The following is a 27,241-nucleotide window of genomic DNA, read 5'->3' on the forward strand; positions in this document are numbered from 1 at the left end:
GGAGAAAATGAGCATGATAGCTACTGCTACCACCCGTTTCAAAGGGGACGCTCCTATATTCCATCCATCCATCCATCCAACCATGTTTCTAAACTCTGACAGTTTCGGCAATAACAGCACTTTATCTTCCAAAAAGAAATAACCTCTGATAAACGTCCGCTGCTTTGATTCGAAGAAAAAGAAAAGAAAATGACCGGAAAGTTCCCAGCCTAGCCATAAAGGGTTAAAAGCACATTGCGTAGTCTACTGACCGATGAGGCTGCAGGTTAGCCTTTCAATTTCGGTCGCCACAATTTGTTCCGTCACTGGAGGAATGAAAAGAGGATTTTGAATGACAGCTGATAGAAACAACTCGCTTGCTATTGTCTTTTTTTTTTTTTTTTAACCTTTCCGCGCAGCTGGAAACTAAATGCACGTAAATTCTTCCCGTTCGCATCCAGTACTAGTGCCGCTGAAAGGAAATTGAGCAGAGCGGCTGACCTTCATTTATCGGCGCACTTGAGAGAAGCATCAGTAGATCCACCGAAGAACCGCAGCACGTGTGTATTCTAAATCGGAAGTCTTGTTTCTTCATTGCAGTCATGCCCGAGGTTCAGTGGCTCGTAACCTAAATTATGTGACCCATCGCAAGCCACCAGCCGGTATTTCTACCTATGTAACCGCGTGGTCAAGTTACAAATCGAAATCATTTCATACAGTTACAGCGCCACACCAAGTCGCCAAACAAAAAAATGCAGTTTCGCACATCGTGCACATAACAGTGGTGTGCAATAAATTATTTAATCAATGAATGGACCAATTAACAACCTCACCTTTCCGTATCGTCCGGCGAAGGTTCCCGTGAGGAGCGAGTGGAAGATAATGATGGTCTCGTCCAGGTCCCAGATGAACACGCGTTCCAGGCTGTTCTCGGGGTCCGGAGACGGGTTCGCCTGCCGCCGACCCCGACCCCGCCCACTCCGCCCTGCGAAAGATACATATAGTACATGATCACTACGTCGGCCCCATTTCCTTCCGGACAAAAACCGCTTATCAGACCGAGTTCCCCAATTTCATTTCCCCTATTCCAATCTTTCCTTCCTTTGCAGTTGCTCTTGATGGACTACCACCACAGTTTACCTGCTCTTCGCTTTACGCGTCCCGCCCACGTCCAGCTTCTCCACCACATGTATACACTCAGGACATAAGTATAGCCGCTGGTCGTTATATTACCTGGCATAAAATTCCCGACTCCCTGCTCCTCACTTCCCAGCCTTGGACTGAAAATTAATTAGCGTGCTATCCTCGCCACTCTGCGCCTGTGAGTGGATGGGGTTGAGAAACAAGTTCGAACACCCAGTGAAACAGATTGTTTTCTTTTTTTTTTTTTTTTTTTTTTTTTTTCACGTGATAACTTATGGGGATCGTTCGGCACGAAAGCTGTCGCCCGGAATTGAGAAAGCCGTGTCGAAAAAAAATTCGTTATTTGTGCAGCTGGCGTCCCATCTAGCATCCACCTGCTGGCCAAGTTGGAAGCTAGCTCGCGACAGGGATTCAAATCGACGACATATGTGCCGCTAATTGGCGTAGATTTGCGCCTCCCTCCCCTCTCAGAAAAAAAAAAAAGAAAAAGAAAGAAGAAAAACCAAGCCAGCTAAAGGCTTGCTTAAAATTTCGCCAAACTCTGTGCCAGTCTGTCAATGTCAAGAATTCGCGGAATACGCGCTGTCGCGTCGCCCGCGCGTGTGTGCGTGCGTGTGCGTACACACACACACACGCACGCACGCACGCGCACACGCACACACACACACACACACACACACACACACACACACACACACACACACACACACACACACACACACACACACACACACACATTATATATATATATATATATATATATATATATATATATATGCATATAGGTGACGAGGAAGAGAGACAGAAATGCAGTTTTTTAGGACAGACCATCGTGGTAGCAGATCATTAAGCTTTGATTAGGACACGAACTGGGGCGGCAATCCTTGACAGCGATGACGCGAGTGCGACTCCATCGAAAGATAAATGAGTGGGAAGTTGGCGAAAAAAAAATATGTATCACCTGCTGCTTTCCCGACCCCTCCTAACGTGGTTTAAAAAAAAAAAACAATAATTCACCGAGACGACCTCCAATGCGCAATAAACGTGAGCGTCGGACCTTGTCGAATATGGTACGGTCTGATGGCAATTGCGGTGTGTCAAAGCAGATGATAGATACAGAGGCAAGGGGCGAGAACAGATTTCTTTTCGTTAAAACACATCACTTCGGGGCATTCGCAGGAAGCGTCGGGTTCACACTTATTGGCTTCGTGGGAAGAGCACGGACATAACTTGCTCCCGGAGACCAAAAACGAAAACGTCACTTGCTATTAGAGAAAGGTGCAGAAGCAAGAGCTAAGGTAAGGTTCGCCTAGGTTAGGTTAGGTGAAAGAAGTGAGACGAAAGAAATGGAAAGGAGGACCTATCGAGAAACACCGTGAAGAGTTCCGAAAAAGCCAGGAATACTATTGAACACAAGTAACAAAACAACCGTCAACAACGAGCCTATATGCAATGATGCACGTGTGCGAAAATGTAAAGCGCGAGTCAATGAGTCACCATGGCCGATCCCTAAACCTCACCTTTCCCATCGTGCGCGGAGATGCAGAGGCATCATTTAAAAGGAAAGGTTATCTTTTTTTTTCGTAAAACAAGCGAAGGCCAGTAAAAACGATTAATTTATTTCAGCCACATGATAAAAGAAAATAATGACGGCTAGTAACTATACAAGTATTAATAAAAAAAAAACTTAAAAGCGCTCTTTGCATCCGACGCACCGCCCTTGAAATGGGATTCTTATATTAGCAATCCATCCATCCGTCTGAAGTAAGCGACGCCCTGGCAAGCGTTTAACATTCTGTACAAATATGGCTGCCTCGGTGGTATAACCACTCTGACGCCAGCTATTGTCGAACAACCAAAGCCGCAAGTGGGACGACGGCATGCACAGTAGATACCCCTGTGGCTGGGCCTGTACGGACGTCCAAGTTGCGCCAGATTTCCCTTCTTTCTTATCAAAACTGTGACGCAACCGTTCTTTGTGCGCCGCTCTGGATGGTGTCATACCATCTCACATCATATTCATCGTCCCTCTGCCAGTCCAGTTGTAGCCTAGTTTGCGACAAGGATTCGAACTGACGACATACATGCCTCCCACGGCACAATGCGAAAATAACGACTAACGCTGCGAAACTCTTTGCCAGTATCTGAATTGATGGTGAACAGCCTAGAAAAATAATGCCAAACATTGCTTTCACGTGTCTCAATCGGTTTAAGCGGAGTTTATATCTGAATATTCTTTTTTTTTTTTTCGTGTGGTACGCACAACTTGCTGGACGACTTTTCCTGTGCTGTATATATCAATGGTTCATATGCAAGGCACTCCACTTCGAGATCGCGCGATAACGGACGTATCAGCATGCTTCCATGACACCCCATCTTATATTGGAGGTGTCATTAAATGTATCTTTTCGTTTTGGCATCAGGTGTGCACACACATGCCAAGGGGTCAAACACCGCTGTGTAATATCCACATGGAGCGTATCATGGCTCCAGGCTACTTAGACCCTCACCTCGTTCCAAACATTCGAGCTAAATTAAAATTCTCGCGATTACATGGTCGTGGCTTGGATCTTTTGTCTTACGGCTAATTATGACATTCACAATAAAAAGCGTAACCGTAATACATACTGTTGTTTACTCGTACTCATAAATATAAGAAAGTAGTATACATGTTTTAAGAAATGGAGATAATAAAATTAGGAGGGCGCTTAGCTTCGCCTTAAATGTATTCGGGATAGTGCGCATTCATTCGCTTCGATGGCTCAGTACATTTATTAAAACGGACTATGGCACAGTGACTAATCAATTTTCAATGTTTTAGTTATGACGGACATCACGACTCACCACTTTAAAGCTCCGGGCTAGGACTGGCAACGTGACAATTACTCAGTACCTTTTCAGTTTTTGGTATTTTATGTTTACTCTTATTTTACAATTTTTTAAAAACTTATTTTCAACGATATTTATTCAATCAATTGCGGATTGAGTATTAACCACCAATCACACTTCGCACTTCCTATGCATTAGCTAACAGCCATCGATCAACTATCACAGGCCTCCATTTTTCCTGCCATGTTCCGAACGCTTCCGGCAGCTCCCGACGACACCCGAACTGTGCGGCGACGGGCTTATTTCGATCGAGCGAGTTGTAGTATACACGCTCCGCGTAAAATAGCTCCCAGTACACGAAGGACGCTGCAGCAGCAAAGAGGCGTACCTTTCTTGGTTCCGCCACTGACGGGGTCGCACTTTGCGGGCGGGGAGGGGCTGCCGTCGGCGCTGTACGAGCCGTCCACTGCAGGCAGAGAAGGAGCCTCCTTTAATACGTTGCCACTCACGGAAATTAACTTGCACTACACGCAACCCGTCCACCCTACAAACCGCGCCATCTCTCGTAATGATCTATACATACAGCCCACGCCCTACGTTCCGCCGAGAAAAAGCAAGGATAGGAAATGGGAATGAAAGACCAATTAACCCTAAAGATTAACGAGACATCGATAAGCTGTCACTAGGTGCTTATGGCAATGCTGAAGGTGTGCCCGCTATCCTCCTGCGTACTCGCTAAATTTGGGAGCCTGTCTTTCGTGGTGAGTGAAAAAGAAAATCGAATTTATCAGTGCTGGCTGTTTAACAATGACGATTTACTCTGTCATCTGCGTCTTACCCTGTGCAACAAGTGGAAATATTCGTGGGTTCGAGTAAGTTCGAGAAGAGTTACTTTTTTTTTTTTTTTTTTTTTTTTAGAGGAAACCTCATTTCATTGAAGCATCCTATATTTGTGAGTCTCCTCTGCTTTCAAGCTATTCAAACTATCGGTTAACTTTTTTCTCATGTCCCTATGATTGAAAGCATGTGTTTTTACTGTTCATATGAAGACAAGATATTATAACTGAAATGTACTTCTCCGGCACTCGAAGGAAGGGGCATCTGTCCACATCACTACGACATATCCCTTTTCTCTACCGAGAAAGAAATTATGCATATAAATCTAGTAACAATACAAGAAGGGGGGGGGGGGATATCTTATCGCCACCCGCACTTATGCTAATGAAGGGCTTAGTGCCTGAATGTGAATTAAAACTTATCGCGTCGTAAACTTATCGGCAATGTGCAATTCTTGGAGTTGTTTGCACAGCATCCCGATGAAAACAAAATCTACCTCAAATAGTAAACTGAAGCGCACCCGATGAACAGTGAGTGACAACACTCCACAAATGCCCACGTGCCATGTTAGGAATTCAGAGGGCGCGAATGAGCGCAGCTTTACAAAACAGCAATCTGCGCAAATTAATGAATGAATGAAACAACAAAGGAAGGCTGAGCACAGTAGTAAAAATGGTCAAGTTAATTTCTAACTAGGGAGCTTAGAAAGCGAGCACAGCCTTCATGAGGAAAGCACAGAGTGAGCGTACTTTGTTCAAAAAGAGGCGTAGCACGCGTCACCATGGACACAACAAATGATATACACTTTGCACAAACGAGCAATATTCACGACGAGAGCATCAGAAGTAGTGAATTACACATTCAAGCAGAGAAAAAAAATATATATAAATCGCTGCACAGCACCTCACAACACTATTACAATTGCGCATTACAAAAACAATGGTAGACTCTCCGTCCAGGCTTGGCACTGCCTCTAGAGAGCTTCAGAATTCGGCCATGAAATGTTTTGGCGGCATTTTTTCACAGATCACTAGAAGGTCCGTGGACTTGACACCGTCGCAAGCGATCGCTTCCAGCTCCCGTGATGCGCTGTTTCCTTTCAAGATGAACACGACGCGGCGCTCAAAAAGGTGTTCGTCGTTCCTGTCTCCGCTAGGCCCGCAGAGTGGACACAGCCTCTTACACGTGGCCGATCAGGAGCAAACCAAGCCGGAATCACACTGCCAAGAAAGAGAGAGAGGGAGGAGAGAGGTAGGGCGGTTAACCACGTACAGTGCCCGCTTTGTTAACCAGCACATGTAGATAGATGGATAAAGAGGGCGAAGTGGAAAGGAAGAAGAACGTTCGGCCAGGAGTGTCCGTGGGTCACAATCTTGCGTACTTCGTCAACGACCAAGGCGAAAAAACAACCGCCGTCTACGATCCCAGAACCTTGGCGCCCGTGAGGAGCGCTGCAACGCCACCGGAGCGCCGTTTCCCCGACACCACCGGACACCACGCATCGCCTTCGCGCCCGTAGACGAGACCGAACGCCTACGCTCGCCGCGGCGAGGAAAGGCGACTCCCTTTGATTCGGCTCATATGACACGCACAGACAATACACGATCACGTGATCTTTGCGGCTGCCGATCGGCTTCTGCCAATCGGAGGCTGTCGAGACGCTTTAGCCTCCTGCTGGGAGCTCCTTTGTACTCGTGCGCGCGCCGCGAATCGCAGGTTCCCACCAAGACACCAGCGAGGCTAACGTGAGATACCCTACACTTGCAGCGCGCTCAGCGGCACCCCGCGCCAGACGTCTGAAAGAGCCATGTGCCTGGTACACTCTCTGCGTAGTGTGTGCCGAGGGCGAGGAGGCTTAATTCCTATGTGTACGTTGTAGATATGTGAGCTAACATAGGTGCTGCGCTCTATAAAGTGTCCACTGAGTTCAGGCTTAAGAATCTCAAAGTCCAAGATTCGATGGGAGTCACACTGTCAAGTAGAAAGCGTGACGCCTTTACAAGGCGTGTTCTGTTAACACTGATCCCGGAAAAATTGTTGGGCTGTTTTTCAAAGTTATAATTCAACCAGATGCAAGACAAAAGTACAAACTACACATGACTTTGCCGCCATATAAACAGAAACGACATTACAAATATAGTTTTTACTAAATGTCAGCGTTTGAAATCAGCACAGCAAAGAGAATGAACCGCGCTGCAGCTTGGTCCTCTTGCTCGGATATTAAGCCGCCAGCAAGTCGAAAATAATGTCCCGCGTGCCTTCAAATTCATTATCTAAAGCTAATAGTTGTTTTCAAAGTAATTTCAGCACCTTCTAGCCGGCAGCTGAATTGGAACGTTGTTAAACGGTTAAGTTAATGTTTATACTTGAAGCCGTAGGTCTGGCATGATTCATACTATGGCCATAAGCAAAGCCACCTTTGGTCGCTGATAAGTCTTTGCCAACTTCACGCAAGGAAATAAGCGCTAAGTACCAGCATCAGAAACTGGAACTGACAAAAGTTTCAAAGCGCTTTACGCCACACGTGGAAAACCGCCTTCGCTGCAAGCTTCCAATGTCTACTGAGGATGTTCCGACGACTTCAACTTCATCTCTAAGGTTTGCCTTGGCGAGCATGCAGCTGAAGTCTGGAGACAATTCTTCCAAACTGTGAGCGCTCAAGCGAACACAAGAGTGACAAAGCAGACTTCTTGAAGGAGTATTTGCCTCGCTTTCTTTTCATGGAGGAAACGCTGGCGTAGGTGACAATGACCTTAGCCCTTGTAAGGAAAAGAAGCTATTTCGTGGGGGCCAGCAGCCCTGCTATGTACTATGCAGCATAGTGCAGTTTCTCTTTGACCGGTTTGCGACGGCACTTAGTGCCCTAAGAACACAAACAGTTTCAACTATCTTTCCTTTCTACTAAATGCCGTGATGAAGTAATACAGAACACATTATCATTCCCGCCGACGACCAGCGCGTTTCTACTGTTGCACTTCGTCTCTACACTAAAACTACCTCCGTTTGAACTTCGCCGACCCATATGCGTATTTAAACAAACTACCAGCTGACGTAGAGCAGGAGACCCTGGTCTCTTTTCTTATTTTCATTATCTATGCATCAGCGCGATACAAACAAGCAGGTCAATCTAAAGTTGTGCACAGGCTCGGGCCGGGCTCGCACACTCGGAATCCCTCTGCTTCGGGTCGGGCCCGGGCCAGGGTGTTTTGTTTGTCTCGGGCGGGCCGTTGTCTGCCATGTGCCCTCTTTGTTAGCTAACGGATACGTTTTATTATCCTTTCGAGGCTAACACGTGTCTATTATGGCTTGCTCAAGACCTCGACATAGCTTCGGTGGAAGCGGGGCATAACAACTACGTAGTCAAAGCATACGCAGTGTTAAAGTCGCCTCGTCGTTGCTCAGCCCAGACAGTGCAGTTGCGGTGCCCGTGAAAGGCAATTATAGATGTGGTCGGGCCCTCGCCTTAAGTCTGAGCACACGGCCGGGACAGGCTCAGGTCTGTAGCGTAGGGCCCGGACGCTCGGGCTCAATTTCGCCCCGTGCACACCCTTGGTCAGTCTATCGATGGCTTGCTTGAACATGATGTCACGAACAAAAAGTACGCACAGTCACCCATCTGCAGGTACGATCAGGCGGCAATAAAACAGTTCAGCAACGATGCAGATGCGGCGCTGACCTTGGCATAACACGAATGAGTGCAGCCAGCAAGGGAGTGGGGGCATCGAATGAGGAGTACCAAGCTACGCTAAGTGGTAAACCTGCAGTGACGTAACAAATAACGTCACTGCAAAGCACCGCGTGGTATTGTTCGATTTCACTGACGTCAAGTGTGCCCTACCAGAATTGAAGACAAGTAATAATGAACGAACGACCGCGCATTCACAGCCGTAAGAATTCAGTGGATATCGCGTTACTCAGCGGTAACCGTCCTGTCGCTTCTTTTTTTTTTTTTTCTTTGGCAGTGCTCTTGATCACCAACATGGCAAACAGCTCGTCAATGACCGCCGTGACGTCAGTGCAAGCCATCTTCAGCACTAATGCCAGTCCGCGCTCGAAGCCCCTTGTAACCTCGGTCATGTCTCATGCAACAAAGGTGTCGGGTAATCGAATCGCGGACATTCTCGCTGGTTGCGAAACTTCGTCCACTGCTTACGTCACGAACATGCCGGCATTCGCTGCTGTCTTCGCTACCTGTTGCGTAAAATCCGCGCACCCTCTCTAAGAGGCCAGTGTAGCGCGGCCCGTTTGCGTCGCGACTGCATCCTATTTTCTTCCTTTTCGCCCTTGTCATTGGTTCAGGTAAAACCGCACTTTCGATACCACCGCCATAGGCCAACTCTGTGAAGCAGATGGGAAGAATGGAATAGAATGGAGGGAAAAGAACCTTCGACTTTAAAAACCTACGAACTTTCTCATCTGACAGTTTATTCCATGACACTGATCTGCGAGTAATTTGCGCATCGGATGTTTTTTAGCAGAGCGGAAGCGTATACTAGCGCCGACGTATACACGATTACCGGGCTCAGCGGGGCTGCGTACGCGCACAGGTAGGGCCAGGTGGATGCACATGAGCGAGCGCAGCCATCGAACTTGGTATTCGTAAGACCGGAAAAATGTCACGTGTCTGGCAACACGCCGCAGCATAAACAATGATGGCCGTCCGCAGTGATGGCCCTCCCCCGAGTCGACACCGAAACTCGGATGCCCGCCCCCCGCCCCCACACACACAAAAAAAAAAAAATAATAAAGAAAAAGAGACCTTGACAGTACCATGCTTCGGTTTCGAATGTAACCGCCCCTCCCCACTCTTCCGATTTTCAGAGTTGAAACAGTAGGTCGATCTAAAATCATGTAAACGAGTTATGTTATATATTCATGACGGTCGGAAAGAATAATGATGTAATTTAAATTGAAGCCGGGTGCGTGTAAAAGAAATAAACTTTATTATTAATCTCTCCTCGAATCAGTCGGCCCAGCGGATGAGCAGCGCAAAACAAAAAGAACAATAAATAAATAGGAGAAGAGCTGTGTTGTGAGCAGAACGACATGCTACGAAGCTTTTCGAATTCAGTGCATATTTTTTGTCTGTTTTCACTGCCTCAAAAAACACTATACCCGCTGCTGCACCCCTTGTGTAATACCTCTAACTTGCGGTTTAACGTACGGTTTAAAGTACGGCTCATCAGTGATGGCCTAGGACTCGAGATCCAAGGGTACCGCAGAATTCGATTCTTTCCCCTCATGTAAAGCACTCAACAAAGCGAGATCGAAGCAACTTAATAGTCATTGCAGAAACTGCACTGGGAGAATGCGAAAGCATTAGCGCGGCCGTGACGTTTTTAATACATCACTAATTATTGATCAATAATTATCTTATCACTAACTACATATCACTAATTATCTTATCATTCGTAGTTATCACTAGCAATCGTTATCATTTTATCATATTTTAGTGTATTAATTCCTGCTATTAATGACCGATGACTAGATGTGACTCAGCAGGTGATGACGTCAGATCTAGAGATGGCGGCGTGACGTCACGGCTACAACGGCTCCTCGGCAAGTCGCGCTCAGTGGCTGTGTAGATGACTCGATATGACTCACCAGGCGATGACGTCACATCCAAAATATATTTTGCGGAGTTTTTGTGGGCACAACATTGCCTAATAAGGCTTTCGCCCTAATAATCGCTATGAAACAGCGCAATATTACGCAACAGCGTATCAACTGTATAAAATCACGGCAGCTCAGTGGAGGCGTACCTATAAGCGCGCGTTTCCATTGAACGGCCGTGTGTGTACAATACAGCTCGTTCGGTGAAAAATCGTAGCCATAACCCCGTTAGAAAATACGTGAATTGTTTCATAGGAAAGGAGAGACGCAGTATCTGTCACACATCTTCGTAGACAGCCGAAACAGGCTGTAAGGTGAGGAAGGAAGGTGCACTTACATCGCACAGCAGACGGACGCATTTGCGTTTCGCCTTCATCGAAACTCGACCGCCGCGGTAGGGTTCGAACTCAGATACTATGGATCAAGACGCTCGGCTACTGATCTGGATCTATAATTAGCATAATTCCATATGCTACTTCATTAAGCGAAAGGCGGCTTAACGTGCATGTAAAGCTCATCAGTGGTGGCCTAGGACTCGAGATACAAAGGTACCGCAGAGTTCGATTCCTCCCTCACTCTGCCACCACAAAGGAGCTGGCCAGCTCCCTGCCTACTCTGGCCTCGTGACGTCACACAATCAGCTGGCCAATCAGTGGCCGGCCAGGCCATTTTCCAACAACCATCAGCCAGAGGCACTAATCATTTCTCGCTCACAGTGCCAACGCCGGATTTTCTGAAGAACGTGACATTTTAAGCTTTCGCGTTAATAAAACCACGCAGATATTAACCGCTCACCCATTATTTTAATAGCAACCAAGGCCAGAGGGCGCTGCGCCGCGCGTTCGCTAGCGCCCCTCCATGGAGAGGTGTGAAAAACTTATGCGTGATGCGCACCCGCTTCCAAGAGTTGAGGTTTGGGGACAGTTGGTCTGCTCACTACAGCAATTCAATTCTCAGCTGCGTGCGCACGGTGCATGTTCGTCTGCCTTCCCTCCCAGTACGTCGACACCATCGCAGTACATGTCAAAAAAAAAAAAAAAAAAGGAAGAAGAGGGAGAAGGAAGGAGAAGAAAAGAGGTAGAAGAAGACGAAGAGGGAGAAGAGGAAGAATGAGAAGAGGTAGAAGAAGACGAAGAAGAGGAAGAAAAAGAAGTAGAAACGGTAGAAGCGGTGCGGCCGACGAGACCATCCAACATGTAGTGATCGAGTGCCCAGAACTGCGACCCGCCCCCGCTACAACAGCGACAACACCAACGGAGGCGCTTTTGACAGCACTCGGTCTACAGCCGACGTCACTACCCGAAGAGACTAGGGTAATCATGAAGGCAGTGGAGACGACAAAGCGCCGCCTCGAGGACTGGTGGCGCAACAGAAAAGACTGTTAAATTTCTCTCCTGGCCTGATCCAGAACTTTGTGATCCCCCGACAGAAAGGGGAATGGCCACATCAGCATCAGCATCAACGAAAGCCGTCTTGATCAAACTCGTACGCGGCTTCAAAAATTATCCAACTTGAAAACTTTTGTCCGCGGCTCAAACATGAAGAGAATTAAACTGCTTTTTTCGCGTGTTCCTGGTGTTGAGCACACAGTAGACGGCGATAACAAACCTGCTAAGGGCCGATGCTTGTAATAAGTCAGTCAACAAGGGCGGAAACAATTCCGAATCCATTCGTCTTGTTAGGCCTGCTGTCGAAAGGGTCTTCTGTACAAGACAGCGGAAGCGGGAGCCCTTCATATGAGAATAGTGATAAAGAGCCGCCGCCTCCTGTTTGTTAGCTCCCCAACCGGCGCCCGAATCATTAATCGCTGCTGCGTGCGTTAGTGCCAATGGGTCGTCTGCGAGACTGCGCGGACACCATCGCTGCCTCGGCATAACAGGAGACCACGTTGGGCTGTCGCATGTGCAGTGAGCGCCCGTTCCCCGCCATGGCAACGTAAGAAACGCCGCCTCAATTCCTCAAATGGTCCAAATCGTCTGTAACGTTTTCCAAGACAACGCGTCGTCCTGCGTCTCTCTCCCTGCGTCCAAATTATGCTAGGTACCAGTTCACCTATAGCTCTCCACTTCACCGAGTCTGTCTCCAATCAGCAACGTTTGAATCATTCACGCAGTTAACTTAAATGTTCTAATTGTGATTTCATTTCGAGACACATTCAGCCTAATTTTACAACACCGCTCTCATCCTGGTAGACGTTATGCACATTCAGATGTAGACTTGGAAACTGTCTTTTTGTAACCACAGGTGTTCTTTGTGGCGGTATTTGAAATACTCGTAGAAAGGTGCATGGTTGCGCACTTCCGTTCCTACTTTTCAGTTACTGCAAAAAGAACACCATTTGAACATAGGTGCCGCTGCACCTGTTTTCTTGTTCTCAACGGTCTCTAAACATGTTTTTGTTTTTAGCTGTGAAGAATAAATGTGGAAAAAAAACTCATAGCCCCCATCCCAACGATAGTTAACATAGTGGAGGTCCATTCAATGCATATTTATTACTTGATATGAAACTATCGTATTCCTAAAGTCCACAACGCCAGATTTGCATGCGCTATTCATCAACCGCTCGCAGGCGCGCTGCGCCGGCTCGCAGCCGTCAAGTGGACGTAGGTCAGCGTCTCTCCTCTAGGGGAGAAAAACGGCACTAGCATCGCGAAGCAAGCTTCAGCTACGGTTACCTGTGATTAAGATGAGCGGAAGCGAAGACCCGACTCTCGTTCATACCCAGTGAGCGTACTAAACAAATCACTACGATTATAACACTCATAGTAATCCGAACGGACAGTGAAGCTGAGGGAGGCCATTTCTCGTCGATAGGTATTTGGTCCTCGCCTGCAGGCACAACACACAGAAGCGGAACGGGTTCAAGCCAGTACCCGCAAACGTAACTTAGAGGGCGCCATCTGTCCCATTGGGGTTGCTCTTCATTTGCCATTTTCCTCCCCGTCCTGTTCGAGTCTTCAACGACGGTCTTCGCTAAGTGTATAGAACAGGCCACTGAAAGATTCGCTGCGAACGCAATAACAACGCCGAATTCACTCAGAGTTCCGAACTAAGGGATCCTGCTCCAACTTTTGTCGCCACGTTGGTAACACTCATAGGCACGCCAGAGACACAAACGTTGAACTCGGTAGATAGCGTGCGCTACGACTCGATCTAAAATGACGCACCGTGCTGTTGCTGCTGCGAGGGAGGCAGCTGCGCCAGCTGGTAGGTAGAGGGCGCCAGGGGCGAAGCGCAGGCGGCGGCCGCAGCCGCGGCAACCTGGGCGTAGCCGTATCCCTGAGCGTAGTAGGGGTATCCCTGGGACGCCCCGTAGCCGCCGTAGCCGGCCGAGTAGTCGAGAGCAGTCTGCGCTGCGCTCGCGCCGCCGCCAACGGACTGGGTCGAGCCACCGAAGGCCCCGCCCGCGTAACTCGATCCTGCGCATTGGGTGAGAAGAAGACAAACCTTCCTGAAAGGTCCCTTTAACACGTGCAGAAACGCAGTGTCCGTATGCGCCATTACCACTTTTCCGTCTTTGTGCATTTTTATCGGTTCCGCAGCAGATAGCCAAGATCTGAGCAGCTATCTACGTCCCAGTTTTGCTTGATAACAATGAACACCGATAACTTTACAAGCGTACACTGTATACCTACTATAGTTATAGTATGAGCGGGCAGTTCCAGGAAAGGCTATCCAAGTCATTCAGGGCAGCTTGGGTAAAGAATAGGCTGAAGAGGAAGACAATAAAATGCGCTCCAATCTATGCGAGCTGCCGCAAAAGAATATATGCGCGGCTTGTACTTTAGCGCTTTAGCCTCCAGCAAAGCATGCCGGATATGTATTACGGCAGGGTAGGTTGCCGTGTGCGTGTCGTTAGGGTGCATCAGACCGTTGCGCGGGGCTATAAGTAAGCATTTTAACCGTGCGACCGGTCCACGCTCTAGGTCGAACAAAGTTCGTGCCATTGGCCTTGCTCCTAGAGTTTGCCTTAAAGGGCAACTCCGGGGGTTTTTTTGACATTCGAATATTGTAGTGAAACTTTTACCACAGGTTCTTCTCTCCGTCCTGACGCATTCTACAAAATTTGGGTGCCGTACGATAATTCGTTCACGCGCAATACGGCTTTAAAATATGCCGTTTTCATGGCTTAAGTTGAGAGTATTTCTGCGGGCAACACTGAGTTTCTGACGTCACAAACAGTATACAGGCGTTAATGTCTACACACCGCGTGATTATGAAATAGTGAGGTTTACATTGAACATACCTCAGACATTTTATGCAGTGCGTCATGATTTCCATACTTTATTTTCACCATCCAACGCACGTACGAGTGTTTTTCTAATACTGAGAGTGACGTCACCATTTCGTCAAATGTGACGTCGTTTCTGGCCGTGAAATCAGTTTCGGTTTCGATTTGCTGTTTTTCTTTTTTAAAAATACTTCTAATTGGAATTTTGGAAAACGGTTTTTTGTGTTGGAGTCAGGACGTGCCGAGGAATGTAATTCAATTAAATACACAAAATGATGAAAAAGCCACCGGAGTTGCCCTTTAATGCACAAAGCTGGAACACATCCGCAAATACTTGTCGCGACAAAGCACCAAGAAAAACAAACTACACTCAATACCTGGGGCCCCTGAGTCTTAAAGGAGTCATGATAACGATGGTAATGATGAAGTGCCCTAACGTACTGCACCAAGACGTACAAGATACCTCGGAATAATCGTGCGCACGATTTATTATGAGTGGCTTCCTTCCTTGGAAGATAGATGAGCCCGAATACAAACACCAAAGCGTGTGATGGATGACCGTACCGTAGGCGTAATGTCCCTGGGCTGCCTGCGCCGCGGGACTCTGGGTGCCGTTGGAGGTGGCGAACCCGCCTGCACCGTACAGGTACGACTGGGTCAGGTTGGACTTGCTCTGGCCAGACGATGGGGCCGCCGATGAACTTTGTCGGGAGCCTGCACACCACGATGATACGCAGACGATACCGAACGCGACGTCTTCGCAGATGGTCGAACACAGAGTATACAACAGGCACTTTAGTTTAATATCTTTTTCTATGTGGCACATAATGCCGTACTAATAATAAGCCAAAGTGGGCGAGAGGCGAGTGACGTGAATGTACGGACCGTAGGAGGAAAGGACGTCGCTGCCGTACGCTTGGCTGGACTGGGTGCCGTAAAGACTCGATGCCGGCATCGAGTAGGAACCGCTGTTCAGCTGGCTGTACGCCTGCATGCTGCGCACAGCGAGGAAAGGAAACAAATAATTACCAGCTGCAGTAGTTCTGCCATCGCAACGACACGTCCTCAATGTTTTGCATACCGGATGCATCATAATCTTTAGCACTTCTATTTTTCTCCCAGTCCCATCTCGCTTCATCGGTACCAGTCACACTCTTAGGCGAGCTGGTACTATGCAGTGATGGGCGACGAGTAGCATGCATTCTCCTCCCGTCGATATCGCTTCCCATCCCCTGGAATTATATATTAAAGCCCCTCTATTTTCCTTCCCAGTAGGGGTGAGGACGCACAGAAGAGCAGCCTGACCACGTCCTGACGGATGCACCAACCATAACTACCACCTCTTTCTTTAAGAAGCCCGAAGGGCTGTTTGGTCCGACCTTTGTTCTCAGCAAAATCGATTCTTTGCGGTTCTTGGCTGTGTCAACGGTTCAGCGAAACAATAACTTATTGGCCTCAAAACTGAATTTCAAGAAACTGGGCATTTTTTTTACCTCACCACAAGATTCAGCTCCTGACGGCATGATCGAAAACTAAGTCACGTTAAAAAAAAAATGTTTTCACGTCACTGAAGCCTCCCACGTATACCTGCATTCCGATCTTCTTTTTTTATATAATTTTTTGGCACTTAGCTTCGTTTTCAGTGAAAATATAGCGTTAAGAAAAAAAAGAAGAAACTGTGAGGTACAAACTGTATTTTGCTGAATACTACGTTTTTTGCTGACTCGCCCGATAATGTGCCCTATTAATGTTTTTGTCATCACTTTAAGAAACAGGCCCTTCAGCGTGTCGTCAGTGCTGTGTCCATTAACAAGAGCCCCCATATTTTCTCTGTAGCGAAAACCGGACGGAGCGCGCGTACATAGCTCTCTCTCTCTCACATACACACACACACACACACACACACTCTCTCTCTCTCTCACATAGTGGAAGGATTTAGCGCAGAGGATATGTGCTAGTGTGGACATATTCCAGATAACCGGACGACCTCTTCTGCGCACTCGCTGCAGCAACGGCATCGCCAGGTGGGGCCACTGCATGTGCTAACAGAAGGATATTTTTGCAGGAACTGGGTGCGTAATCACCTGACACATAGATGACGTAGCATATACGTCGCATGCACGTGTCTCGCGTGTGTGTGTGTGTGTGTGTGTGTGTGTGTGTGTGTGTGTGTGTGTGTGTGTGTGTGTGTGTGTGTGTGTGTGTGTGTGTGTGTGTGTGTGTGTGTGTGTGTGTGTGTGTGTGTGTGTGTGTGTGTGTGTGTGTGTGTGTGTGTGTGTGTGTGTGTGTGTGTGTGTGTGTGTGTGTGTGTTTTCATTTTATTTTTTCTTGGCATAGGCGCTGCTCAGTGAAAAGGCGCGATGCGCGGTAATGAGGAGTGAGCGCTGATTCTGTGCGTTCAAAATTTTTTGCTTTCTTTCTTTTTCGTTCGGTCGTTTGGTGGGTTGGCTTGTATTCGAAGCAACACAGGGAGTCGTGAGTGTGTCTTCGCAGCGCGCAAGAATTGTCATTTTGCTTTCCACAGTATAATGGAAACGTGCAAACCTGCGCGTTAGCTATTTCCACACGCGCGCACCCACACACCTGCAGCTTTGTAAGGGTTAGACTATAGGTACCGTCCCGAAGCGACTAAAGCTATGAGAGACGTCGTAGTTGATGACTCCAAAAATTTCGACCACCTGGGGTTCTTCAACATGCAACTGATATCGCACAGCGCACGGATCCTTGCTTTTCGCCTCCGTCGAAAAGCTGCCACCACGGTCACGATTCGAGAATGCGTCCGTAATTAACTATTAAGAATAAGAACATCTTCTATAGGGCGCATAAACGTCGACGTTTGGAATTAAGCAGTGAAATTGTACAAGATGTTGATTTGCTTATGGAGGGACAGTTTTCCGTTACTATAGTATCAAACAACGGGCGTAATTTAAGTTACAAAAGCGGCCGACTGAGCCCAGTGCTCTAACGCGCTGCGCGCAGACATACCTTTAGCGCTTCCTCTGCCGCCGCTGAGACCACCGCAGCCCAAACAAACCGCACTGCTCGGAAAAAAAGAAAAGAAAGAAAAAGGAGGAGAGGGCGTGCATAATGCTTTCTGCTTTTGCTCGAAGGACGACCGAGGGCAGCTTCTAAGCTGTCACTCGTTTGAACACGCTCCCGCCGTCTGCACTGGCTGCAGACTGCCGCCTCTACTTTCATCATTTTCTCCCATTGGATTTGAGAGATATTGCATCCTCCTCCCGCTCCCTAAGTTGGAAAGGAAAAAAAAAAAAAAGCACAGGCGATACGCCGGAGTGACGTAGACCCTACGTCACTCTTGTGTCCCGCGATTGCGCGTCCAGGAACTGCAAAAATATTCTCCCGTGCGCAGCAGTCGACTGGTATCCGTCCACGCTAGTACGTGCTAAGGGCAAAGCTCTGAGAGTGCACAACATATGGTTCCTGCAAGGTAGTCCTCCCTCCGCACCTGGAGTAGTACGGAGCGTACGCGGCGCAGTCCAGCGCGGAAGCGGGGCTGCTCTTGGGCGGCAGAGGGTCCTCGTCCGCCAGGCGCCCTCCTCCTCCGCAGTGAAGCCGGTCGCCCAGCGAGCCGTCGGACGCGTACGGAGCGGCCACGGGTCCCAGCGCCGAGTCGGCGTAGTCGGCGGAACCCTAGCACCACCACGGAGAAAGAAATTGAGTTAAACGGTCCTAGCGCATCCTTTTGCAGACATGCTGGTTGCCTTCACAATCACTTCTCCTTCCGCACACAAATCGCGTGATACTCGTAAGAATGCCGTAATTTTTTATGTCAGTGTTAAAAGTCCAATTCTACAGGAAATCCGGCGTTGTTGGCGTTGTAAACGACAAATCACAGGCGTGGCTCAGGCAGGTCACTTGGCCGGATGCTGTTTGGCCACGTGACATGATAGAAGCTGATAAACTGGGCTTCTTCTCTGAGGTGCGAGGGTGAGATAAGAATTGACCCTTCCAAGACCCTTGGGCGATGAGTAAACCCCATTCATTACTCACGCGACACGTCCCTATGGCTTTAGGTAAAGCGGGGCTTTATAGGTACCTATATCGGTGGTGTTTCACATGATTGGGCAGCTATAGGTTATAGCCATATGCTAATGAATGTGTGGTGGGATAACAGAGGCACAGTTTAAGGTTAAGCAAGAAGAGCCACAGGCGGGGGGCATTAATTAACGTTATCGCGTCATATATCCATAAAGGTACAGTTTATGTCTCCCCGTTTTTTTGTTTTTTTTTTAACCCAGTCGCGCCTCGCGGTGGCGTAAGGTTTGGTTTGTGGTTTGTGGGGTTTAACGCCCCAAAGCGACTCAGACTATGAGAGACGCCGTAGGGGAGGACTCCGGAAATTAAGACCACCTGGGGTTCTTTAACGTGTACGGACATCGCACAGCACACGGGGGTTTTACTTTTCGCCTTCATCGAAAACCGACCGCCGAGGCCGGGACTGGATCCCGCCCCCTTGGGAACAGTAGTCGAGCTCCGTAACCACTGCGCCACCCCGGCGGGGTCGCGGGGGCGTAAGGATGGCGTTCTAGCCTGATTCGCGACCCAGGTGTTAGAGGTTCGATTCCGCCACTTCACACATACACAAAATAAAATCCCTTCTTATTAATTGTTTCTAATCGGTAATTTTGCACCTCGTCCAATCAAGGTTTTGCAGTCAGACCGAGCCAAATTTTTGGCCGAACGGGTCCTTCAACGCTGTCTCATTAAAATATATCGACATTATCCGGTCCTATTCTTCAGTGAACCTGGATTCGTTGACCTCATCAACCGCGAAACTCCCTCTCAATCTGGCGCATTAAAATTAGCCGCTTTGAGCGTGCCTAGATTTATTATTTTTTTTTTTATGGCGATGGAAATCATATGATTGCCACACTCTCGGAATTGTGGCTGTGGCTCGTTCCACCCTATGTAGTAAATTTAGGCGGCGAAAGTGTTTATTTCCAAGTTCTACTCTTCAACTTTCAGTCCTATGTTGGTCGTTTGTCGTTCTACGGTATTTTCTTCCTTCCTTTTAATCCACGTTATTCTGATTTTTGAGGCGATTCGTCTCAAACCACCGACTACCAAAAGCTTCCCGCGCATCGCACCAGCTCGGGTGAAGAGAACAACCATGAGACGCGACACACCTGCTGCAGTTTTCCCAGGGCGTCCTGGTGCTGGGGGCTACAGAGGTTCCAGGCGGTGGCCGGGTACGGTTCCACCTGCTGCTGGCTGCCGGGGGGCTGCTGGGGCAGGGAGGCCAGGCCGTTCACCACGCCCAGGGCGTCGTCGGTGCCCACAGGCGAGTCCGGACCCGAATTGTCCGAGCCGGCGCTCGAGCCGTTCTCGGCCGGGCTGCTTTGCTGACTGTCCTGGCTGCGCAGAGGCCGACGGAGACGAAAAAAGCCGAGGCAGCAGCCTATATATACACGTACGGCGCCACTTGTCACAGCGTACTATTATCGTAGCGTAATAACCCATACACATGCGGACCATGGTTCCACGGAAATTACTATATCAATCGGTTAAAGCCGAAAAGCACCGGTTCATGGGCGTCCAAAGGCGTGTCAATGGTCGCTCTTTTTACAGAGACACCCCATTCCTCCTCCTCCTCTCCTTTTTCGAGGAACGGAAGTGCTGATGAGGTGCCCGTGATATCGCTGGATGATATGCGGGACCGTTTTTTTTTTTTCTTTTTTCTTTTTTTTTTTTTTTTTTTTTTTGGGGGGGGGGGGTTGTTTTCTTTATATATCTAGGACTCAGAAATGTATTCTGTCCAGGTAATGGGCAAAATTATTAGCCGTTTTGGCAATAGAGCACTAGAAAAGCCTGCCGGAAACAACGGATTTGAGTTCAACGATGTATGCCGTTTTTTAGCCGTCGAAAAAAGGAGTCTCTCCACGGAGGGCCCCTCATGATCGTTTTCTATCAGCTTGCCGCCGATGCTTTGAAGCATCACCACCAGATTTCGTCGTTCTTCAAGAGCTCTGATGGCACCGTTAGAGAGAGCGAGAGAGGAGTCCAAAAAAGTGCATGTTTAGAATAAATTATTCACGAAACCTTCTGAGAATAGCTTTTCTGCAGACATCAGCTTCATCACCCGTGGTTGTGAAGACGCGTCATTCGGAAAAAAAAAAAACCTCTTATACGAGATGCGAAACTTGTGGCCCTGCAAAATAAGTGGAATCGACCACCCGCAGGCGGCCACTGACAGCCAGATGAGGACCTGGGGTTGTAGCTGACATCTTTTAACGCGACGGCGTTAAAGGTGCAAGTACTCCAGAAAATCCGGCGTCGGTGAAAAATCACAAGCATGACTCTGGCAGGAGGTTGTTGCCGGTCACGTCGTCTGGCACAGATTGCTCGTCTGGTTGTGCAGCGCCACGCGAACACATGGCATGGCTGAGTTGGCAACTCAAGCAGCTCATATGATGGTGAGAGGATCCGATGGGAATCCAAATTGGGAGTCTTGGATCCCAAGTCAGAAACAAGCACGCTATTCGGGGTGTTACATTTCTCATCACGTCTTTCACTTAATGCTATATATCTTTTAACTAGTATACGCTTATCCTATTTCTGCATATAGTTTATGCATATAGCTTTACGTGTATATAGTTATTTCACTATATCCTGTTCTGCAGGTCCGGAACACGACAGTGAAATAACTAAGATAATAACATTGGGATGGAGCGCATTCGGTGAGCACTCTCAGATCACGAATGACAGCTTATCAGCATCCCTCAAAAAAAAAAAGTATATAACAGCTGTATCTTACCGGCACTCACTCATGGAGCAGAAACGTGGAGGATGACTAATGAGCCAACTAGCCGAAACTGTTACCCTTCATGTGGCGAAAAGTGTACATCTTAAATATAGTTCAACGCGGAACTATGGAACAGAACGCGATAGGTTAACGTTATTAGAAGGGGATCGTGCAGAGTGGGTCAGAGAAATAACTCGAGTTACTGACATTTTAGTTGAAATTAATAAGAACAAATGGACACTGACAGGACTTGTAGTGCGAAAAAAAGAGAATCGATGGTTGCTAAGGGTAACAGATTGGATTCTAAAGGAAGGAAAGCGTAGGATGGAGCAGCATTAAGTTAGGTGGGCGGACGAATTTAGGAACTTTTCGGTAATCATGTAATCAGGGGGGCCGGCGGACGAGAGCCACTAACTCTGCCGCGTCATACGTTTGAAAGCAGAGCTTTAGTGTCCCCACATTTTTGTCCCAGGTGTCGGATTATGGGACTATATATGAGTCCCCACATTTTCGTTCCAGAAGCCCGATTACGGGACTGTAGTGTCTCCGCATTTTTTCCAGGTGCCAGATTATGGGATTATAGACTGTGGGATATAATACATTGTTGGTGGGAATGGGCTATAACCTTCCGATGAGCCGCAAAAATTCGCTTTTTAAGGTTTTCCTGCGCTCACTACAATTTAAAACTGACTCAGAAAGCCAATCAGGTTTTAAATAACAGTGAGCAACCATGGAACAAAGTAAGATACTTTTATGAACATATTTAATAGGAATGGATAGCAGAAATTTGCTTCCTATGTTTGTCCTGCGCTCACAATTTTAGTTGAGACTGGGAAGAAAAAAAAAACGGGGCGCGTTTTTTGGAAATTATCAGCAAGAAACTAGAAGCCTGTCGATGGCGTATGTGGGGAGTGGGGACGGACATATTGATTGCTATCGCGAAGCTATAAAGTCTGCTTGAAAATTAAGTTCAAAAACTATTTCTCAGAAAATGTCGAATATATATGTGTATGACTATTCTAAATCGTGTTCAGAAACGTAACTTAACACTATGAAGTGCCGTTCAGCTACATATCCAAACAATTCACCCATGTGAAAAGTTAAACTGCCAGATTTCGCGCACTAGGCACAGGTCTTTACATACACGCAGTGTAGGTCAAATGCTGCTTGAAGAAGCTTCAGCCGCAGGTCTGAACTTGCCACCATATAAGACCAGTTCTGCTTTCGTGGCGCGGTTGTTTAAAAAATGCATGCGTGCCACTATCGCTTTTTCGTCCCGAATATTCGTCAGCGTTTCCAATAAAAGTTGAATGACGTTTTCAAGTTGTATGCTGATACAATCGAGTCAATCAACGAGCCGCCATCAGGTGCGGATAAAGTGTGCCCGAAGCAGGCAAACTGAAATGAATCTCTTTTCATCTCTCCTGTCTTTTCTAAACTTTGTTTTTTTGTCGTTTATAGCCATCGCTTTTAGAATGTGCGGCGCACAACTGCCTGACAAGCACTGATTTCCCAAAAAGAAATGAACGCCGAAAGACGTCCGCCAACTTTTCTCACAAGCAAACGTACACGGCCCAATTCAGTTTACAGAAGAGGACGAAGAGGTCGCCTTAATTGGAGCGGGCCTTTCTGCACAGGATGGACCATTATCTCTGGGTAAAAAAATTTCGATGGCTTCGATTTTATAGTGTGAAAGTAATACATTATTAACATTGTTTTAGATACTGCTGCCTAAACTGTGAGACAGTGGTGAGTAGACATAACAGGGTTGCATTTAGACGATAGAATTTGCGCCAGAGCTGGAGTAGCTGACCGCCAAAACAAGGCTCTGTCTTCATCTTACGCTCGCCTGTCACGACCCATTTCTTTTTCTAATCTTCATTTTTTGTTTACATTACGAAGCGAAAACCTAGGCAAAATGTGTATCAGCACCTGACGAAAGCCGCAAGTCCCAACATAGCCAAAACAAACGAAGGTTTCCTGGCCAAGGCGCCGCGGCCGCTTCCTAGTTAAGATGTGTCACGCGACGGTTAGGTGACGTCGTCCTCGTGCACTTGATCACGCTGCTGTTTTGCTTACAGACAGCGTCTACATGTGGGGACAGTGAATTAAGTCACAACACACATGTTAGGCACATGTTGTCAAAAGCGGCGGTTCTTTAATGAAAGGGCAAAGCAGAATAATTAGCACTATAGTATGTCGCAACCGTCATACAGCTATCACGTGCACATGGGTCAACTCCTATACGAAGCTGAGTTAAGACAGGGAGAACTCTATGCAGCATGACCGCTGTCAGTAAAAAGTGATTCTCGGACATAGTCAACGTTCACCTCGCAGCAAAGGAAGCAATCGTAGGCGAAGGAATCGCATGTAAAACAAAAAAAAAAAACAAAAAAAAAAAGAAAATGAAAAGAAAAAAAACACTAGTTAGGGTTTAACTCGCGTAGACTAATTAAGGCGTGCGAAAGCACTGTTTGACATGGTTTACCGTGGTTTTGCTTGGTGATTTAGCATTGACAGCCATTAAAACGTATTCTCTAAAACTTCAATCTCATAAGGAGTGCCTCATTCACCTTACGTTTGTTTGCTCATCAGCCTAATGAGAACATCGTATACAGTAGCCTTGATGTCACAAGTTACTTAAGAGGGTCGTTACACAACACCCACCTTCCCCGTTCAGTCACGTTTCACGTGACAGTCGCAGTAACACAGGTCGTTTTACGTTCGCCGCTATGGTGCAGGTTGGCGCTGGCGAACACTTTCACTGATACGCTATATGCAACATGGATACCTACGAAAGTGTAAGATTTAGTAGCAGCGCCCGTAGCTCAGTTCGTAGAGCACCTGGCGTAAAATTCGGAGGTCGTGAGTTCAGATCAGACCGATGGCATATGATTGATTCACACAAAAAGGCCCCCCCTTCTTTCCTTGGTGTCAGTGGCCTTTGGCTCTCTTTGTATGTATCTCATAACGAGCAGCTCACTTTCCCTGAATTTGTTTGATGTTTTTTTTTCAAAAACATTTTAAAAATGTAATAAGCCGAATTAAACAGTAAAGTCAGTTGCAGCTTACTGAAAAAGTCAAGTTAAGAGCTGAAATAACTGCATGTAGCTTAAGTGAACTTCTTGCTGGGCTAGTTGGTAGCTCATTATTTTAAATTTGAAGGCGCCTTTAAAATAACTGCCTGTATGACGCTGTGGCATAGTGGTGAAATGCAGCGTATTTTGTTAAGACGTCCCAGGAGCCTAGCATGTTAGCCGCAACGAGAGGAAACAGCATGGCGCTACCATCCACTAAGACCTTGTGAGGCCCGCGCCAAGGGTATTCAAATCCCGCGCGCCTTTTCTTGCGCTCCTCCTTCTTGGCTCGTCGTTTTGCTGCCGGCACGCGGCCCCCTTGGACGGGCTTCATGATAGAATAAACGCTTTGTTTATACGATCTGCCTCGGTCTCTCTGAGTGTCCCTCGTGAGGAATCGCCCACAACCTGGCATTCTTGAGCGGTTTAAAGACATCAAGTCCTGCCTGAAGTTCTGCCCACGTTATTGCCACTATATGTGGCGAGATCTACTAGAACAGACCAATATATTTAAAGCGCAGCTCTTAAGCGCACGCTCGGCGGTTCAGCCGCGTCGCTATTGCCGGCTTTCCGACCAGCGCGTCAACAGACAGACTAATGAAGTTGGGCGTGCATGGCACACTGGACGAAATAATTAAAGCCCACTTAACATCACAGAAATGCCGCATAGCCAAGAGCAGGACGAGTAGACCAACTCAAGCTGCCCTACATAAGCACGACGAACGACCGATATGACGTCCCTGAAGAGCTCGACAACATATTAGAATCATGCATCCAGTACGCCATGAAGGAAGAAGAGAGCTTCAGGAATAGAAAAGCAATACAAGAATGCGGCAGGAGCAGTCGCGACGATAGCAGTCACAGACTCGGACCTCAAAAATAGCGCGTCATTCAGATGCACGGACCCAAGTGGAAGAGGCAGCCATTGCGCTCGCGATCACCCCTCAGAAACACAGACTCGCAACAAGAGTGCAGGAACTACACCCAGAGGCAGGATAGGGCAAGAAGTCATAAGCATCCTCAAGAGCACCAAAAAAGACGAAAGGAAAGCGATATGGACACCAGCGAGTCAGTCCGTAGAGGGAAACGAAGGCGGACACGCCGCAGCCCGAGCACTCGTATAGCCGGGCACCTCAACACACGGACGAACACAACTACTCAAACATGCTGACCACTTACTCGGAAATCCTAGAACACTGTAGGCTAGACAAAAAGAATACGCGCCAACTAGTAAACAGCTAGACAAAAAACAATAAATAACACTGAGAAGAATTCAAACAAACACGTACTCAAGTCCAGAAAGACTTCAAGCAATCTGCCCACACGATTATGAGCCAGAATGCGCACAGTGTGACATGGAGGCAGACGTGTACCACATGGCATGGGCCAGTCAGTACAACACCGCAGTAGACAGGATAAAAGACCCGACGATTGAGCGATGGGAGGAAATGCTTTACCGCTCGGTCTCGAACGTTCAGCACCAGTTGGCTTTGGGAGCAAGAGTGGCTGCGAAATTCAATGGACTCCCGGAATACCACCAAGGAATGTTGTCATCATCATCATCGTCGTCGTCGTGCCGCTTCTTCTCGTCTCTGAACCTATGCCGGTGTTGTCGTTGTCCTCATAAAAATGGCGCATACCCCCAAGGGGGATTGGCGGTGTGACGGAGCGAAAAAGAGCCACGAGCTCTGTGCCGCTCGCTCATACCGCTCTTATTTCTCTTTCTAAGATATTCTCTCTCGCTGGTGAAAGACTGCGCTGCAACTGCACATACATACATGCATGCATGCGTACGTACGTACGTACATACATACATACATACGTACATACATACATACATACATACATACATACATACATACATACATACATACATACATACATACATACATACATACATACATACATACATACATACATACATACATACATACATACATACATACATACATACATGCAGCTGCGCTCAAATTTCAAATTAAGGAGCGTCTAATCGTCTTTACAATGTTTGTATCCTACAGCAGACTGTCCCTTCAAGTGTCCTTCTGATTCCTCTCCTTTGGCAGCACTTCACCCTCTGTACGGTGCTTCACTAGCATTGCACAACGTGTTCAGGAAACTCGACTGACCATAGGACCGGGAGCACGACATTCGCACAGCACAAGCGTGAAAATCGACGCTGCGCGACGTCGTCCAGCAGTTCGGCGGGTCTGAGCTTCGGTCGACAGATGGTCCCAGCTAGAGTCTCGCCTCGGGGGTCGGCTAGCGGCGTCACCGACTACCGCAGCTCAAGCGCGGCGATGTGTTTGCTTTAGAGTCGCGCGCCCGCTAGGGGTGTCGTGCATCTTCCGAAGCTGCCGGCGCGACCGCCCCGCTGCTCGCTAATCAAGCCCACAACCTTCTCTTCCGACCCTCTCCCCACGCGTTTTTGCGGCCTCGACGGGGGCTTATCTCCTTTGAGACCCACCGTATGCTGGCCTGATGCGCCTACAATTTATCACCGGCTTTACCGAGGCTGCTTATTATATATAATCGGTGGACACTTGGAGAACGAGAGGGAGAGATACGTAGACAGGCACAGCGAGTAGCTTATTCCGAGCGACCCTCCCATTCATTCCACCAAATATTTTCTTATTGTTTAATCATTTCCAAAGCAGAGTGAAATAAGTTGCGAAGGTCCGAGTCTCTGGCTTGGGTTGATATTGCGCACAGAGGCTACGAAAATACCTTCAGAAATAACTTTTCTTTTCGTCCTTCCCCGCCAGTTCA

General features: G+C 47.7%; 1 protein-coding gene across 3 annotated transcripts in view; it reads right to left on the reverse strand.

The window, feature by feature from the left end:
• The window catches only part of eya (eya transcriptional coactivator and phosphatase 2), a 114,426-nt gene that overhangs the window by 58,334 nt on the left and 28,851 nt on the right, over positions 1–27,241 (reverse strand). For 2 of the 3 annotated variants that reach the window (XM_084577962.1, XM_084577964.1), the window contains exons 3-9: positions 19,780–20,008; positions 18,099–18,283; positions 15,518–15,627; positions 15,197–15,346; positions 13,569–13,820; positions 4,340–4,417; positions 813–964 (exon numbers count right to left, since the gene is read on the reverse strand). In XM_084577962.1, coding sequence (XP_084434088.1) covers positions 813–964; positions 4,340–4,417; positions 13,569–13,820; positions 15,197–15,346; positions 15,518–15,627; positions 18,099–18,283; positions 19,780–20,008 — 1,156 coding nt within the window. The remainder of the gene's footprint in view (positions 1–812; positions 965–4,339; positions 4,418–13,568; positions 13,821–15,196; positions 15,347–15,517; positions 15,628–18,098; positions 18,284–19,779; positions 20,009–27,241) is intronic. The other variant, XM_084577963.1, reaches the window with a different exon arrangement.

Source organism: Amblyomma maculatum, chromosome 9 (genome assembly GCF_055883805.1).
Source record: "Amblyomma maculatum isolate TAMU_Amacu chromosome 9, ASM5588380v1, whole genome shotgun sequence".
Classification (NCBI taxonomy): domain Eukaryota; kingdom Metazoa; phylum Arthropoda; class Arachnida; order Ixodida; family Ixodidae; genus Amblyomma; species Amblyomma maculatum.